Source organism: Pagrus pagrus (assembly GCF_965226575.1).
Source record: "Pagrus pagrus genome assembly, chromosome: 19".
Taxonomy (NCBI): Eukaryota; Metazoa; Chordata; class Actinopteri; order Spariformes; family Sparidae; genus Pagrus; species Pagrus pagrus.
In genome coordinates, this window is record NC_140203.1 from 20,619,206 (window position 1) to 20,637,500 (window position 18,295).

The 18,295-nt window shown below is 40.8% G+C and overlaps 1 protein-coding gene across 1 annotated transcript in view; it reads left to right on the forward strand.

Moving 5' to 3' along the window:
• Positions 1 to 12,296, forward strand: part of LOC311275177 (putative flavin-containing monoamine oxidase A) — a 47,404-nt gene extending 35,108 nt beyond the window's left edge. The window contains exons 11-12 of the mRNA XM_084383485.1: positions 223 to 323; positions 10,618 to 12,296. Coding sequence (XP_084239611.1) covers positions 223 to 323; positions 10,618 to 10,954 — 438 coding nt within the window. The 3' untranslated portion in view covers positions 10,955 to 12,296. The remainder of the gene's footprint in view (positions 1 to 222; positions 324 to 10,617) is intronic.
• Positions 12,297 to 18,295: the final 5,999 nt, after the last annotated feature.

An 18,295-nucleotide genomic window follows, 5' to 3' on the forward strand; every position in this document is an offset into this window, starting at 1 on the left:
AATGATGAAGACTTTAAATAAATAATAAGACTTTAACAGTCTACTGTATACGTTTTCATGAATTGCGCTATCAATTAAAATTAGACAAATTAAAAATTAAAATTATACTGTGTTATATTTGGGGAGCACTATCAAGGGTCATTTTGTCAAACAAAGCCTTGCTTTTTTCCTATGCCATGAAGTACTACACTATTAATATCATTTAACTATTCTACTGTGCAGGACTGGGCTAAGGAGGACTACAGTGGGGGCTGCCCTGTTAATGTCATGGCACCAGGCATGCTGACATATTACCACCCTAGCCTGAGGAAGCCCTGTGGCAGGTAATCATCCCAGTGATAACAAATACACCACAGCATCACACCTTTTTTTCTCCCCATAGTCGCTCCTCCTCTCTGCTCTTATGTGGAGGTATGTAGTGGAGATAACCAGCATGACACTTTCTTAATCTTTGATATAAATCTCTTCAAGAGCTACATTTAGCGTTCATAGTTCAGTAGTAGTATCATTGTACACATTAGATGACAGTAGGAGAGATATTGACTGTGGCTGCTGAATGCTCCTGCTATTTTTCCACCACAGAAGCCATATCTGCAATCCAACCTGCCGACCAGGTATTACTCACTAGCAGCCAGTGCCTACAGATCATTGACATGAGTCGTGGGAGTGATTATGCCTTCACTGATACACATTAGTCCAGTTCTAAAGAAATTGCTGGAGGTCGTCAAGAGTGGCGTTCTCATAGGAAAACGTCCTATAATCCATTTCTAATGGCCTGTTCGGAGATGCACAAAGCTGAACGAAGGACAGCGAGAGTCGGGGAGGGGGATCCAGGTAATGTATTTCCGTAATGACATTAAGTCCTTGGGGAGCAGAGGAAGCTCATTACATAACCTAACTCATACAGCAGCATGGGGCGGTAGCCCTTATCCACACTCCTACCCCATATAGAAAATGGATACTCAAGGACATGCTGTGACCTTGACACAAATGCAGCACATGTAATGAACACAAGTCCATGCTTGGTTGCCTTAAATACTGCAGGTGCTTCAACCACACTCTGACAGTGCAACAGATTGCAGTCTTGTCTGGTGGATTATGGGATTTTATTTGGGATGGCATAAATCTTGATTCTGAATAATACTAAAACACTCTCGGGTTTGTGGTTTTGAGTAATTATGCTAGCTGGATAGTATGCCTGAGTGGTCAGTATGTGAGATTTTTACAGAGAGGCCCTCCTCGCTGAATTCTATGTGAGTAAAAGGAAAGAAAAGCTGCAAGAACTGAAGAAACTGACCTCAGTGGGTTCATGCCTTACCAAGTTAACAGCTTCAAAATGCATGGAGAATAAACACTGCAGCAACAAGAGTTGTTTAGTAGGACGGCAAACTTTTCCACAACAAAAGAATTGGTTTGTACTTCTCCTCACGTTGTCGGGAACAGAGAAGGATTAGTTCATTCAACCTATGATACACTGAGAGAAACAGAATACATCTAAAATACTGTGTCAGTTTTAAATCCAGTGGCTAAAAACATCAGATGTTTAAGCTTTACTATGTTAGAAATTGGTGCTGAGAATAATTAAGTAGGAGTAATGGCTAGCTAGTGTTATGACCCTCTATAATGACAAGTGAAACTCTCCATCACAGCTCTGCAGGCTTAGTAGTCGATCGCTGCGAGTCCGCACACTGACGTTTGCATCCGTTCAGCCATTTCGGGATTAGCCTGCCTGTCCTTCACCACTCTCAGCAACAACACAGCTCCTCATCCTGAAATGTCAGAACGTCTCTTTAGTGAGTCTCATTTGTGCACAAAGAAAGAGAGTTACAATACCAATTATTCTTGTTTACACAGGCCTCGTGTTAACTTCGAATTGGCGCATTAAAATCTGGACTGCATGCTGAATAACATACTCCTTCTGTCTTATCATAAGGTCAAGCACAACACCCCTTGTACTAAAATATGACATTTGGGCTGCAAAACATGTACAAGTAGAGTCATTGTTAATTTAGGGTTTTTTTTTAAGTCCCACTGTATTTCCTTCTGTCTGAGATGCTCTGTTTTAGCCTCTGTCTCTTTTTCTCCTCCTCAGTTTTTCGATCAAACATTTTTCCAGCGCTGTCTGACATTTCTTATGAGGTCCACTTGAACGAACCATGCCGCCCCCGTCAGCGCACATATCTTTTAAGGAGCGCACTTAAATGGACCATGAAGTCCTTCTGAGGGTTTTCGTCAATACTGCATTTGATTTTGTTTGTTGAAATTGAAGCTCATTTCAATCAAAACTCCAAATCGTGACCCCTTATTTAGAGGCACTTCTACTGTGAGCATCGCTACAAGAACTGCTTCGAAAGCAAAAACTTCATCACCCCACAACTTTGAGAAGGAAAGTGATCCGTTTTAGCCTCACTGCCTAGCAGGACACTAACATTACAGCTTTTTAACAGTCTGTGTATGGTGTTAGCAAGCTAACTGCGGGGTGCTAATCAAAGTTACACACAGTTGCCACAGCAGCATGTAGCAGGTACCTACAGCAGCAACACATGTGCACATACCAGTGAGCCTCCCGTGGCAAAACAGGCTTCATATGACAGCTAAACTAATGCTAGCTGATCAACACAAAAAGTGACACGGAAAAACAGGTTACAACTTACTGCTCATTATTTAGTTGGCTCTGAGTTAGTCTTAACGTTCACACATTAGTCCAACATCGCCCCAGACTGGGAGTAGCACCATTAGCGAGCAACATGCTACAACATACAATAGATCAAATCTGTAGCCACAGGAGTGCTGCACAAATCTCCTTCACTCATCCCACACTAAAAGTGCAGCAACACTGCTTTGCATGAAACTGCTTTGGGAGGACTTCTTCCTGCCAACACAGTATGATTGTGCTATGTCAACACAAAGGCCAAAAGCAAAGCATCTGTTTATACAAGGACAATCCAATTAAATGAATTTGAGATGGAAAAGTAAGCAAGAAGCAAACAGTGAGATTCCCCTGGTGCCAACTGACAAGTTGGTAAAAGAACAAGTCTCACTTGTCTTCCAAAATAACTCAGAGGGGAAAAGGACCTCAATCATTATTCAGCAAAACAACACAATCCTGCCAGCGCACAATAACAACCTGAAAGCTGTGCGATCACACTATTGCTGACAGATGAAAAGGTTTACTGATTTCTTTCGAGGGAAATGCAATGCATTTAACAATGCAGGTTAAACTTTCAGTTAAATAACTCAAGTCTGATAACTTATAATATTACAAGTTTTCTTACATTTTAATATGCAAATGAGACATTATCTGAACAGTGGATAAAGCCAGGTTCAAAATTCTTGTTTCATTTGCTGACATATTAGATTTTAAGGTTTTTACAGAGGACATTTTGGAAATCTCTTTTCAACACACAACTTTTAGGAATAAAACAAGACATTAATCAGTCGATGAATGATTTATGAACAAACCCCTCAGTAAAACTTTCAGACTATACAGTAGACAGTAATAGAACTGGAAAGTTTGGTGTATGTAAATGCTACTGAAGTGGAGATTTCTGGCTCAGAGTATGAGACAAAACACATTTTGAGATAATGGCCTTAAAAAATATGTATTTTAAAATTTCATACCTTTTTAGACAGAAATGGGGAACGGTGCGAAAAATGTATCTTATAGATATCAGCATGAAACCTACCGTGGTTATTACTTGCGATAAAGGAGACATATAAGAATAAGTTTACATGCTTTAATGCTCAAAAATACATCAGTTTTCTCATACTGTCCAGTGTAGAATCACTGTAGTCTCTGTCTGAAACGCTCTTTAGCTCCTGTCTCTTTAAGGCCCCCCTTCTGAACGCCCAGTCTGCTCTGATTGGTCAGTTCAGACGAGCCTGAGCCAGCACCGCTAACAACAACAGAGCAGCTGTGCTAAATTAATTCTTACGGGTCAAACTAGCCGCAAGGAATAAATAATGCAAATATGTGACATGCTGCCGTAGTGTGATGTCACAATGTCACGGAATTAAAGGCGGGACTACTGACGGGCGTTTCGTGCACTTCAGGAACAGTGTTTTCTGTGGGAGAGTGGAGCTCCTGCTGGTGCAAACACACTGAAATAAATAAAAGAAAAGCATAATACTGTAGGTCATCTGTTTTCTGGTATGTTATGTTTAAATATACATATGAGCTATCTAATTAGATATGTGTTCATTGCCATACATTTACAGAACAGAAAGCTGAACTATAGTTTTCTTTCCACTAGTCTGGATAAAGACATGTTATGGAGGCATAATAGCCCAAATTCAACCAGTGCATGAAAAATTTTAATTGCAGTCTGTACCAACACTCACACGTCAGGGAATTATACAATATTCCAAAATACACAAAGATAAGGCTGAGAACAAGTGTATGATGAATTGATTTTATGAATAGAAATGTGTGATTTTGTCACACTGAACACCTATAAATATCTGCCCATGATCCATACACCAAAAGTATCCACCACACAGAAACTTGTCAGCGCAGCTCAGGGCAATATGCTGAAACCAGATGATATTACTGCATTATGTCTCCCTGAGCGTACCAGTGACAAGCCTGGACAATAAGAGCAGTTAGGAACCATCTGCAAGACAATCAAGCTACGAACATTAGAACAGATCTTAATTTAGAACATCTGGAAGATCTGTGTTAAACACAGAGGTGCTTAGTTAATTAGAGTCCATCATTGTAATCCATTAGGTCATGGAGAGATACAAACACCCATAGTTATTTGGCCACTGATTGTCAGATACACTTTATTATAGTGGGGACAAGGATACAATGAAGTCCTTGTCTCTAAAGTATTAACTTTAATTCAATCTGACAGTTTATACAACACTTCATATTTCCATATACAGATATAAGGGATTTCATTTTATTTTACAACAAGAAACACCAGCTCATCCCAGAGAATGCTTTAGTCAGCGTGATAAAATGCTTGAGAAAGGTTAACGGTGGAATAGAAAGAAAGTGGTATTCATCCCAGAGTCTGTATTAGTGCTTAATGTGACAATGTGGACCAGTTTCTTTCTAAATCCATTTTGTTCGTCTGCTGTTATGGTATCTGACTCAGCCCACTGGGAAATATGATTAAATTGAACACAGCAGAATGGTTTGTACACAGTGGAGGTCAAAATGATATCCCACTGGCTCAGAGGGCTTCTTTGATCTTTATTCCCAAGTTTAGAGATTGGATTAATCTCATAATTGTGCATTTTTAGATTTACCCAAGTTGGACCTCTATATTTACATGCTTTACCCTTCTAAGTAATTTACAAAAACAAAGAATAGTGTTAATTTTGACAGAGCACCACAGCAGTGGGTGATGTCAACTGATCAGTTTCACTTTAAGCAGACATACTGTGCTCATTTTCAAGTCACAATTGTATGTTGGGTTACTACTAGAATAGGCTTTCGTGCTTTAATGCTCAAAAAACACATCAGCTTTCTCACACAGTCCAGTGCAGCATCACTGTATTCGCCCTCCGTCTGAAACGCTCTGTTTTAGGCCCCCTTCCCGAATACCCAGTCTGCTCTGATTGGTCAGCTCACGCACGCCTGAGCCAGCACAGCTCACCACATATCCGGGTGGCACTTTCGTGTTTTAAGCTTCCAGTTAGCTACGCTTTTACTGTGAATATAGGCAAACATTATGCAAATGGGTGACATGGTGATGTAGTGTAATGTCGAGAAGTCGCAGAATTAAAGGGCATGACTACTGACGAGGTGTTTCAGCACTTCAGGAGCGGTGTTTACTGTGGGCGGGAACTTCGAGCTTGTTAACTTTTGAGACCTTTTACACAAGACCCTATATAACACACTGGAGGAAATGAAAAAAATCGATGAGCATAATATGTCTTCTTTGACTCTTTATAATCACCTATTGAAACATGACTTCAATCAAGGCCCAACAAGCCATCAATTATTCAAGGTCTCGCTCTTCTTTTCATAACGCTGCTATGCATGCCATTCTGAAGGCAGTGTTGATAGATTTTCTCCCTACAGCACTCCTGCCTCCTCTATGTCTCATCGCTATACTTACTGAATGCATCGCTCTACGTTTTCATTTACATTTGTATATAGTACATCTCAGTGATCTTTGGGTATGTCGCCCACCGCCTCACAGCTGAATAAATCCCTTACAGAGCATCCTCAGACGAAAGTGTATACCCATGTGTTGCTGTGAATGGCCCTACATTCGGGGGGATGTCAGGTTACTTCAACAAAGCAGTGAACTGATTTTTCAGCTGACATTTAGCTGTGACAGCATGTTGTTCAACTCCACACGATGTGGACCGATGTCGACAGCAAACCTTGCATCACGGGCAATAATTTATAAGGTTTACATCCTCGACTTTTTTTTTGTCATCACAAGAAGGAGCGAGGAGTAGCATCGTTATTGTGCTTTTCCAGTGATCAACCCCTACACGGTTGAACGGGCTCAGTCTAATTTGCTGAGCATGTACTCGAAAGTTTTCGGTGCGCAGAGATCTGGAGCATTTAAGTCAACCGAGACTTGTGAAAGGGCAAAACTTCAGGGAGGAAACCTTACCAGTCAACAACTTGACTTCTGTAAAAAACTCCCTTTTTTCTCTTTCAGAATTTTCAAAACTTAGTCTTCATCATGTCGAGGAGACCAGACATGCTCTCAGCGGATAGGCAGGCAGGTGGTGTTTATAACCAAACTTCAATCTTGTTGACATGTTGCCAAAAGGCCTTTCAGTATGAGGTCTAAATGTCTCAGATATTCTGCTGATAAAGTCTCCCGTGGCATCTTTTAGTAGGCTGGACTGAACAATCAGAACGCTTCTAAACATTTCTCATTGCAGCCTTGGCACACACTGATCATCTGTGTCTTCCCGACGACTCTGTTTCACCCAATTTCTTCTAAGCACCCTTGCTGGACAGGAAAGTCCCTTTGAATTCATTGTTATGTCCTGCTTTACAACATCAGAGATGTGTGTGCATGGAATCCAGAGCCAGTCTGTTTGCTGTCAAGGCCTCTACCTCTGGTGCTGCTCAGATGACCTAGATGATAGAATGAATCATCGGGGATACTGGCCAGATTAAAGGTGCCAAGGGGGAGCCCTTATCTACTCCTGATTGGTAGACGGGTGGGAGCTGGTTTTGTAGAGGAGCATTAAAGCATTATGATGCTGATGATTAGAGTGCGGTGAGCTCGGGAATACATGAGTAATCTGTCATATGTGTACACTGTCCTTTAAGTGAGTTAGTGAAACGTCTTGTGTCTTAGCAGCACATGTCAGTGGTGGAAATGGCCATGTTTTACCGGGAGAACGCTATAGATAATCATTAAAGATGTTTTTATATTCACAGATTTTTTTTTATAATCAGATAAATGATAATTGAAAGTTGATAATGCTAATCAAACTGATTATTTCCCCTTGTTTTCATTAATGACAGACTTTTTTCTCTTTGAGCTCGTCGTGGTAATTTCTGAAAAGCAGAGGACTGAACACAGGAGAGAGTAGCCTTTTCTTTATTCAAACATCAACATGAAATGCTCTAGCTGACAGCGTGAAACGCCTTCTTGTGGTTCGCTTTTATTCCTGCACACGACCTGAACTTACACACACACCTGTAGTTCATACATCACCCCTCTTCACACATTCACCTTCTGTGCCACCAAGCCATGAGTATAAGACAAGGGGCTGGTAACATAAGAATCAAGAAAACAACCTTAACCAACTCATTCAGAAATAACTCCTTACCCATGTCCATATTGGAACCAATTGTCCCAGGTAGCATTCAAGGCCCGACATGTGATGTAAAGAACGCCCGTCACTTAAAGCGCCACACGTGAGGTATTTTCCCACTGCATAGCTTTTAATTTTTTTCGTTTAAGCTTTTCTACTCTGCATTTTAAGTGTCACATTATTTTCCTTGTCTTATTTCAAAGCCATTTCCAATTTCATCTTCACAATTTAATCTTTCATTTTGAGCATTTCCATTACACTTTCTAATTAGCAGTTTTCTTTTTCAACTTCCTTTTTCTTTTTAAGTTTAATTGCAGCCTGATTAGTCCTAGTTGCCTAGTGCGATGAAACTTTCCTTTAATTTCTCTCTTTTGACTTTCTGTTCGGACTTTTCATTTCAATTATGACCACAACATATCCTCCATACAAACAATCCTCTGAGCATTCTGAAACGGGCTCTGTGAATTTATGAGAAACCATTTATGACTGAATTTATAGCTGATAGCTAAATAATCAGATCACCAATGGTTACTTTAATCACACGTTTCTATGGTTAACTGGGGAAACCAGAAATTAACTACAAGCTTAGTGGTCTGTGCATTCCTCTACCTGTATTTTCCGATACACTCTTGCTAGATGTTTCTGCCCTTGCACGCAAAAGACTTGATGCACTTCTGGCAACGAGCAATGTCCACATTGATTCTAGTCAAGTTTAACCAGACTTTTAAACACATTGTCCTCAGAACAAGGTCTCTGTGTCTGTCTGTATGCAGGCTGAGAGAGCTGCTCCGTGCCTCAGACAGTGCACAGATGAAAGGTTTATGAAAAAGAGAGATCTCTCTACTGGATTGGGTGTAGCGAAAAATACATGAATATTTTAATTCCTCCAATACTGAAAGCAGTAATCTATAAAAACATTGACTAGATTTTCGAAATCTGAGTTGGAATGCCATTCCCCTCCCCGACTTTTGCTCCGGGAACAGCATTCCCTGCGTATTTCCACCACTGCATATTGGTTTAAAAGCATAGAACCAGACAGCTAGATAGTGTAGTCCATTAACCTCCCTCAGTATGGCCGGGATTACAGCTCTCCAGAGACATGTTAAACATGTAACACATATAGCTTCATTACACTTAAGAGATGTACTATTGTAGCTTGCAGGGTCTTAAAGGGGAGACAGCAGCCTCTAAATCCCAACCCTGTATTGGGCAGACTCGAGCGTAAAGCAAGTGGATAAGTTGATGCAGTTCTTTTCAGGAGGCAGGTAACAAAACTCACGCACATGTTCGATACAAAATAGGTAAAAGAATACAAGAAGACAGCCGGGTGAACATGTCTAATCCTCACGCCTAGATTAGCAGACTGCAGCTTTTAAGGCATGCAGAATCACAAGCATCCAAAGACTGAAGATTAGAAAACCTATTTATAATTCCACCATTCCACAATTAATAAATAACAGTCTTGAGGAAATTGCTACTTTCTGTCGAGCACCTTAACCTCCCTGGATGAGGGCCACTCTGTCATCTGAAGAGACTGAGTGAGTGAGTCCTTCAACTAACCTCGGAGGAAAACTGAAGAGCTTAACATAACCTAATCAAAGTGCCCATCCACTCCACTTGCATGCCATCACTTTTGATATCTATCAGCTGCTACAGGCCAGCCAGCTGTGGAGCAGGAGCTAGTCTCTCGTAGGCTGCTTTTGTTCTCACCTCTGTTTCGCTATCCCTGACAGGTAGAGTAGCCCGTAGAAGGCTAAGATCTGGCTCAGCCCCATCTCATTAATCAGCCGGGGCTCAGGAACCGTCCAAAAGACCAGCCCCTCCATCTGTACACCAGAACAGTGGCCTTCCCTTTTTTATGTGAACCAACAGTGCAGGAAGAGCACTGAGATTTCTCCTCTCTTCACCACCTTGTGCAGTGTGGTATGGGGCCGGTTTGTCAGGATCAAGGGATGGAATGGGTTTGATATTACTTTGTGCTTCATCTCGTAGGCTCGCATTTGGTTTCCATCTCGTAGCCAGACAGGTTACAAGATCGACTGCAAAAGCTCTTCACCACCCCACTCACTTTTACTTCTTTTGCAAACGGACTCGGGCTTTAAGAAAAGTAGCTAAGCTGTTGCTAAGGTGCCTCCATTTGGGGGTGGGTAGTGAGTGGTGTGTTTCCAAGATGCCACTGCTAGAAGGAGTCAGTAATGCGTCATCTGCAGTTCTGCAGCCATTGTCTTTAACCTCTCGGGGGGGCTGGTAGTTGGCAGCAGCAGCATCCACTGCCACATTTGATCTTACACAATCAAACCCACAATGCTACCATCTTGCCAATGACAAAGCCCTGCAGGCTGCATACTCTGGCTGACATTTAACTGTGACAGCAGCATGTTCAACTCCACATGATGTGGACAGATGTTGACAACAAACCTGGGCACCGTGGGCAGTAATGCATGAGGTTTATAAGACATCTTTGACTTTGCTGTCATTACAAGGAGAAGAAAAGTGGTTTCGGAGCAGCATTGTTATTGTGTTTTTTCTAGTGATCAACCCCCTACACGGTTGAACAGGCTCAGCCTAATTTGCTGAGCGTGTACTTGCAAATTTCAGTGCACAGAGAAATGGAGCGTTGAAGCCAACAGAGACCTGTTAAAGAGCAAACTGTAACCTGTATCAGTTCAACAGAGAGGAAATCTTACCAGTCAACAGCTTCGAACATGTACTCTGTAAAACTGATGATGCAAATGAGTGTTAATGACTTAAGAAACAATATACATGTGCAAAGTGGGATATAATTACTCCAAAGGAGATTAAAGTAAATGCCTTTTTCTAACACAAAGCTTTGTGTTTTGTGTATGGCTCACTGATTTTCTTGATTTACAGGATCCATTGGGCAGGCACGGAGACAGCCACCCAGTGGTGTGGGTACATGAGTGGTGCGGTACAATCTGGTCAGCGAGCAGCTCTAGAAGTGCTTGCTGAACTCCGCCCAATGGCCCTGACCCAGGAGGAGCGGGAAGAAGTGCAGCAGAGTCAAACTGTCGAGGCCAGGCAGACTCAATCATCCAAACTCACGGCTACAAGCAAGGCTATGGTCGTAGCAACACTGACACTCGGTGCTGCTCTGTTGCTGGCGCAGCATCAAAATGCATTGCTAAAGGTCAAAACTTACCTGATGAATGTATTTGCAACAGCCAGACATAATATATTCCTATTGTAAGAGGAGACTGTGAAACAGGTGTATATTTCAGTTTTTGCTGGGGCTCCAGAGAACAAATTACATCCTGATATCTGATTTTTTTCTTTTCTTTCCCTTTTTCTTTTTCTGGGCTTCAGACCACATACTGCAAATGTATAACAAAGTTAGAGAGTTAAGACTAGAATTAGAAAGTTAGAAAGTTAGAATTTTGATCATCTGTATCATAAATGATACTATAATATAGGTGTGTATTGTGGTATTTAATATAAAATGTATCAAAAATATTAGTGACTGTTTTAATTTAGACAATTGTTGATGGTGTTTATGATTACAGTATCATTATTTTATGTTGTATATCGTATGTATTGCATGAAGAAATGTTGATATATAACATTCTAATTTCATTTTAAAACGTCAGAGATGGGACCAATCTGATCCAATTGCAGCATCAGTTTCCAATTGTATTTACTGCTCACAGTTTTGGGAAAAACAGAAATGTGGTGACTTCTTAAACTGTGATTTACCTTTATTCACACAAATTACATAAAACTCTTCAGTAAGGCCTTAAGGATGATCATAGTGAGGGTCCTTCAACCATGTGACCTACAGTTTGAGAGTGACTGTGAATTGTCTCTTGTTCTTTTTCTTCCTCTTATGCTTTTTAAAATACTACGCTTTTTTCAACGTGTTATTCATTTCATCATTACAATATTGACATTTTCGGGTGACATATTTCAACTTTCACCTCTGACAATATTACAGTTATCTCCAATCTTTCCTAGCAATGCATTTTATCTCTTACATTCTTAAGCTAATACAGTTTGACTTCCAGGATTTTTCACCATGTAGTTTTTCACCATTCAGTTTTATGATATTGCAGGCAATTCATTTCACATCTCTGCATTTCCAGCTATGATTTCAAATTCAGTTCAACTGTCAGCATTCACGCTGTATTTTCGCACAAAATCCATAATTTAGTTGTATAAAAGCTAATCAAACTCCCCCATAGCAATGGTACATTCCGGGGGATGGGCCATTGTCACCTGCAAGTGCACCTAATCAGACCACCTGTTATCCCCTATTTAGTTGATCCTCTGTTGTGATGTTTACTCTAGGTTTGTACACATTATGGGAGCTGGTGTTGGGTTTGTTGATCACATATGTTGGGATGTTGGTTCACTGGGTACTCGATTGGTTTAAGGATAATTATGGTTGACTGTCACTTATGATGCACTTATGGTGGTGCTAAAGAGCACTTTGTTTAAAGTGAGAGGTATATTTTAGTTTCCTTTGCACAGTCACCAGCCTGAATTTGTTAATCATTATTTCTGTTTATATCCTTTTTAGGAAACCACACCTTATTACGTTTTCAATCATGCTCAAGGATCAATAAAGACTTGAATTAAACCTGAAATACTGGCCTATGATTCTGACCGATCATCTATGGTGGGTTTGTTTCCCCACAGCAGCAACAGTCTATTCAGGATAGCCAGTCAGCGAATCCTTCATTTCATTATTCTTTTTCCATCCTCCATTTGTTTTTCTGACACTTTTCAACTGCATAGTTCCAACTACAGAAACCATTCAACTATCAAAACTATCAAGCTTTTACTTTTCCTCTTTTTTTTTTTTAAATTAAGCATTTTCAGACATGAAGCCGCAGCCAAAGCCTATGGGCTTATGTTTGCATTAAAGCTAACTGAAATAATATTGTGAGGACTGGACTAATTAACAGGCAGCGGAGCCAAAGCTCACTGTGTATTTCATTATTCCACATTTCAGATTTTCTACAATCTTATTTTTGTTAACATTAATATTCAATTCAGTAAATATTGTTTGTTTATGATTCTGCTGATTGTTTCATGTAGCCAAGGTCTGTTTACTCTGACACTGACAGATGGAGCAAACTGTTCAAATGGAGGATTGTTGGAGCACTGGGGTGTCAGGTGTGACTGTATCAGGGGTCAGGTCAGAAGGTCCTTAGCAGCATTTGCTTCTGACTCCAGGGAGGTCTGCTTATGTATGAAACCAGTACAGGGAAAAGTTGATTTCCAACAGACACCAAGGTTTACCTAAGACAAATGCATTACAGACAGGTGATGTTCATTAGACTACATTCCTGCAGTTAAGTAGGCTGCAGTTTCAGGAACGTGTTTCTGGGACCATGGTTAATTTCCAAGGTTTATTCCACCCAAATACTACTTTCTGTACAAGGACTCATAGATAATGTCAAAAATATTCAGCGCTTTGGGGACATTTATGCTCCAATTACACCTCCCTACCTTTTTTAAAAATAAGCTTTTATCAACTTGTTCTCTATTTCTTCACTACAATATTGAGCATTTTCAGGTAACTTTCAACTTCAAGCTTTGACATCATCACAGTTGCCTCCTGGCTTTTATAGCAATGGATTTAATCTCTCACCTTCTTAAGCCAATGCAGTTTGACTGGATTTTAATTTTATGATAATTCAGGCATTTCCTTTCACATTTCTGTGTTTTCAGCGATGCTTTCAGATTTAGTTCAGCTGTCAGCGTTCACAATGTGTTTTCACAGGAAATAAGTGTTCTAGTTTATTCATGAAATATTGAATGATTTTTCATAAAAGCATACAAAAAAAGAGGATCATCTCCTCCTCAAAACCTTTTTTAAGTTTCCCCTTGCGTGCAAATTAAGAATAAAACCTAAGAAAATGAGTTAATGAATCTGGGACACTCACTTGCAATGTTTTTTCAACTGAAATAATTATATCATTATTTGTCATCTTGTGACATGAAAAGAATACCTACAGAAATTAACTGGAGGTATTTGCAGTCAAAGCATAATTGTATCCCATTTGCCTGTGACATTTCAAATTGTGACCATAAAATTTAGACTGTGCTTGTAAGCTTTTAGGGCTTCGGAGCGATCATGTCGTGTATAAACCAGTTTGCGGTGAGAAAATGGAGCTTCCATACTGCATGCCTTGCTTTGTTTCCCAGAGAGCCATAAAACCTGCTTGAGAGGCTTGGAGCAGAGCCATACACGCGTTTGTTCGCCCACCAAACCACCAACAGACATTCGGATGAGATGGATGAACCAGTCGCACAATGATAACGTCCCAGAGAAAGTGATTTAATCGCTATCACTTGATTGCACAGTTGATTGAAAGGATTTTTGTCGGTCCCCATGTCTCTCCCAGAGAGTATCTCAAACTCCCACTGATCACTGGATGGTAGTCCATTGGAGAAGTGGTTTGCTATTTGTCTTTATCACTAGCTTGCACTGAATCAACTGCCCGGTCTCCCTGGTTTCATTTAACCAAGACCAACAGCTTAACATCTCAGAACGTGAGTTTTTTTTTTTTTTTGCACCGTTTGGTCACTGATTTGTTCGCTTTTGGTTGACACAAGAGTAATGGCTCTCATGTGGCTCTTAGTTTCAAGTTTAATTTAAGATACAGTTGATATATACTTCCCTTACTTCTGACATGACCCCACTGAGAGGAAGGGTAAAGTGGGTGGGTGTGCTACTTCAAGGACTTCACAGTCCTGCTCGGAGATTCCTTCTTACACTATCTCCAGCTCCAGGCATGCATACAGTAATGTACCATCTGGGGGACTGGCAGCCTGCCTTAGTTGCTGTTTTGTAGTCGCTCAACGCAACCCAGTTCTCTGGTTTAATGATACATGTGCGATCATTGTGAAAGGATGAGCATTTAATAGAACAAGTCTTCCACGCTGTGTGATTGAAGTAAAACACCAAATTGACAAACTCTATTGTCACAAGCAGTTTATCAAAACCTAGACTATTATAGGTCAAACAGTGCAAGAGTACAGGAGTAATAACAGAAATAAGCAACAGTTATCGTTAATAGGCCATGGTCACATTTCACCACTTCAGCCTTAATGAAGTCTGAATGCTTATAGTCAGACATCAATTGTTCAAGCTTCATTATTTTGGCAGCCAGCAGCCTATCATATAATACAAACTAATTTATTTTGTTTCACAACGACTCAGGAAGGAGGACAGTTAATCTTGATATTTCGATACTCCGAAGATAAGCAAAATGCTATGGTTGAAATTAACTGCAACACTACATTTTTCAGCCCCTCAAAGTTTTAAAAATACAGCACATAAATTAAAAACAGGCAGGACAGATGAGCATCTTTAGCTGTCACGCCCGTCTCTGCACAGTGGAATGTGTTTCTGTGTGCAGCATTTTCTGCCTCGTTTCTTTTACATATCCAATAAACGATTTCCAGTAATGTTGCTGTAATTACTGTAGCCTCTGTAAACACCTGTCATAGCACTTGCCTTAGTGTTTGCCTTCGGGCGATAGCACCAACTTTAAAAATTTATACGCTGCAGTGCAGTGTAATCAATATTTGTGACCATAAACAACTCTTTTCTCAGAAGTAAGACCACAGCCCATTTGTCTCAGCACATGTACTTACATACAATACAATGGTGTATGTTGTGCTTACTTTTATCTAGTCATACAGGCAGTTGGAACAAGGGAACCATTATGATTACGCAAGTCAGCACCCTTGGAATAAATACTGCCTTGGTAAAACTTATTATATTCATTTATTTTGAATTATGTCAGCAAGGGGTTGATTTTAACTCTGGCAATGGTGTTTAGGCTGCATTTCATTGCATTCTTATGCAAATATCTCATCAAGTGCCTTTCAGTTAATGTTGGCAACGGCTTACTTATGGCCCCTGCTCCTCTTTGCCAAAGTAGCTCTCCTGTATTTAACATACATCATGATTTTTGAGGCTGTTTTGAAAACTTAATGAGTCATTTGCGCAGCTGCCTTTGCAGCTGTGATTAAGTTGCCTCAAAATTAAGGACTTGTTTTCTTTGGAATTAGGTTCATACTGTGTTATTCTGCAGCACCAATTTACCGACGTTCAACAATGTTCTTTATCTAGTGAAGCAGAAAGTAACGGCGTGGAACTGAGGGGGCTGATGGGCATGCAGCACATCCACCTTTAACACTGTTATTCATGACCATGAAAGACCATTAAATAAAAAAAAGCAGTCCACTGATGTAGCATTGTGCTGTCCTCATCGGACTCTTGATGGATGAGTCATGGATGTGTTTTAAATTCCATGCCTTCTTCCTCATCAAAACCTGGAGTCTGCATTACAACTCAAGTGCCAACGGTTTGGTGAAAGAAACAGATGTGTTGTGCCCGATGTAACCTCACGTCTTCAGCCTCAAGCAGAGATGAGGAGCGGGCTACAGATGTCTGGTAAGCTCACCTCGTTCTAACTGACCTTTCAACACAGATTTTTCTCATTTTCATACTTCTACGTCTTGAAGTCTTCAGACCCAACTGATCCCGACATGACTTGCGGCCATTTATTACATTTTGCTTCTGGAACCACAGTACATGCATGCTGTAGTGCTCCCCAAGACCTGTAAACAGAGTTTGACGTGTGATCTGCAGACTCCCACTTTAATGCTTTTTTGATGCAATATTTTTAGCTGTCTAACCTTAAACATACCATAATATTCTAGTTGCAATGACATATATTTTCAGATCAGACTCTAAAATGCTAACTGATTTCTAGGTTTTAGGACTACAGACTACACCACTCTGTAGGAAAGGCTGACTTCAGTAGCTTTGAAAGTACATCGAAGATTGCCGACCAATATGTTCCAAGCTTAGGGCAAGACCAAATATATGAGAGAGGTCTGCTTGTACACTGCCACAGCAATCACACTTGGGATCAGAATCAGGGGAAAACTTCCTGCAGTTTGATAAACTGAGGTGGGCTCTCTGCACTATTTTTAGCTGGATCAGACTGATTTGAGCTAAGGATGGAGAAGAATTCACCTTATCAAATGCCAACTCATTTGGGATTTAATGTTCAAAAATAGCTAAATTGTCCCGAAAAAGCCACAAACACAAACTCAGTGGGGAATTGTAGACTATGTTCCCTCTTGTAAGATATAACTGCATGAGCATGAAAACATCGAAGCGAGAAAGTGTTTTCATCGTTATCACTTGATTGCACAATTGATTGAAAGGATTTTTGACTGTCCCCATTTCACTCCTCGAGAGTATCTCCAACACCCACTGAACCAGTCGCCTGGTGCCATGGCTTACTATTTGTCTTTGTTATCACTACCTCGCACTGGATCAACTGCCTGTTATCCCCGGTTTCATTTAAGCCCGTCCAGGCTGAATCAAGGCCAACCAGCCAACATCTCTATAAACGCCTGTGTGTCTGACAGGCAGATTTCCGCTCAGATTTCCACATGGGGGACATGCATATAACAGCTGCATGCGCAACAAGGTGTATAAATAGCCTCAGAGGCTTTTGAACGAGAAGAAATGACCAAGCTGCCAAGTTTTCAAGGGCATTCAGACAGAATCAGAGTGAACATTCATGAATACATGGAAAAATCAAGCGCCAATACACCACTATGAGAAAGAAAATCACATCCACAAATTTGCTCCAGTGACAGTGCTGACTAAAGACAGGAACGCAGGCAGATGTGAATGTGAGCCATATACACATACATCTATTTGTCATCATAAATAATACACAGAGGCACAACAGTAACAAGAGTTAAAAATCAACTCCACTCACAAAAGATATCGCTGAAGGCAGTGAGTGTCTGTACCGAGCTGTGTGAGGATGACATCTTTCCAGTCATTAGTGCACATGTCTAAGTTCTCACTCCCAGGCCAGCTGCACTAACTGGGCCGTCTATGAGTGGAACACGGCTCAATGATGTTGCGTGAGAGTTGAAAGCAGCTTTTCCATATGTGGCAGTCACAGATAGAGCATGTTTGAATGCAGTGAGGAATCACATGCCCGTGGCGGTGCTGTCATAGCTGATGGGAACATGAACTAGCATCTGTCTTGACAGTGAATCCCAACCAGTCTCGCTCCTTCAATTGATAATCTTGCAAATGAGCCAGTTCTGTGTGTATAAACGAGCTTGGTAAAGCTGTGTTTAAAGGTGTTGGCTTGATTTGCTCATCACAGGCCCGTCATTGGAGAGGAGACAGCGATCCAGATAGGAGATAGAAGCAAACTGTTCCCTAAAGTGACACAGTATCTGGCATCGGACCTCGTTCATTTTCAGTGTTTCCTGAGCCTTCTTGATGGTAAGTTGATGACACGACTGCACTTGAGGAACATTAGCTGACCTTTCAGGAATCCAGTCATTAGACTCTAATCTTAACAGCTTTAGTAAATGTTTATCATAAGATAACAGCTTCCCAGATTGTAATTGCAGTTATCGAACGTAAGCAACACTTTGCTGGCTGAGATTGGCAGACGTCGGCAGGCCTACATTTACTTCACATTGATGCATTTATTGGCGTGGGGGTGAAGACCACAGATGGGGGAACAGA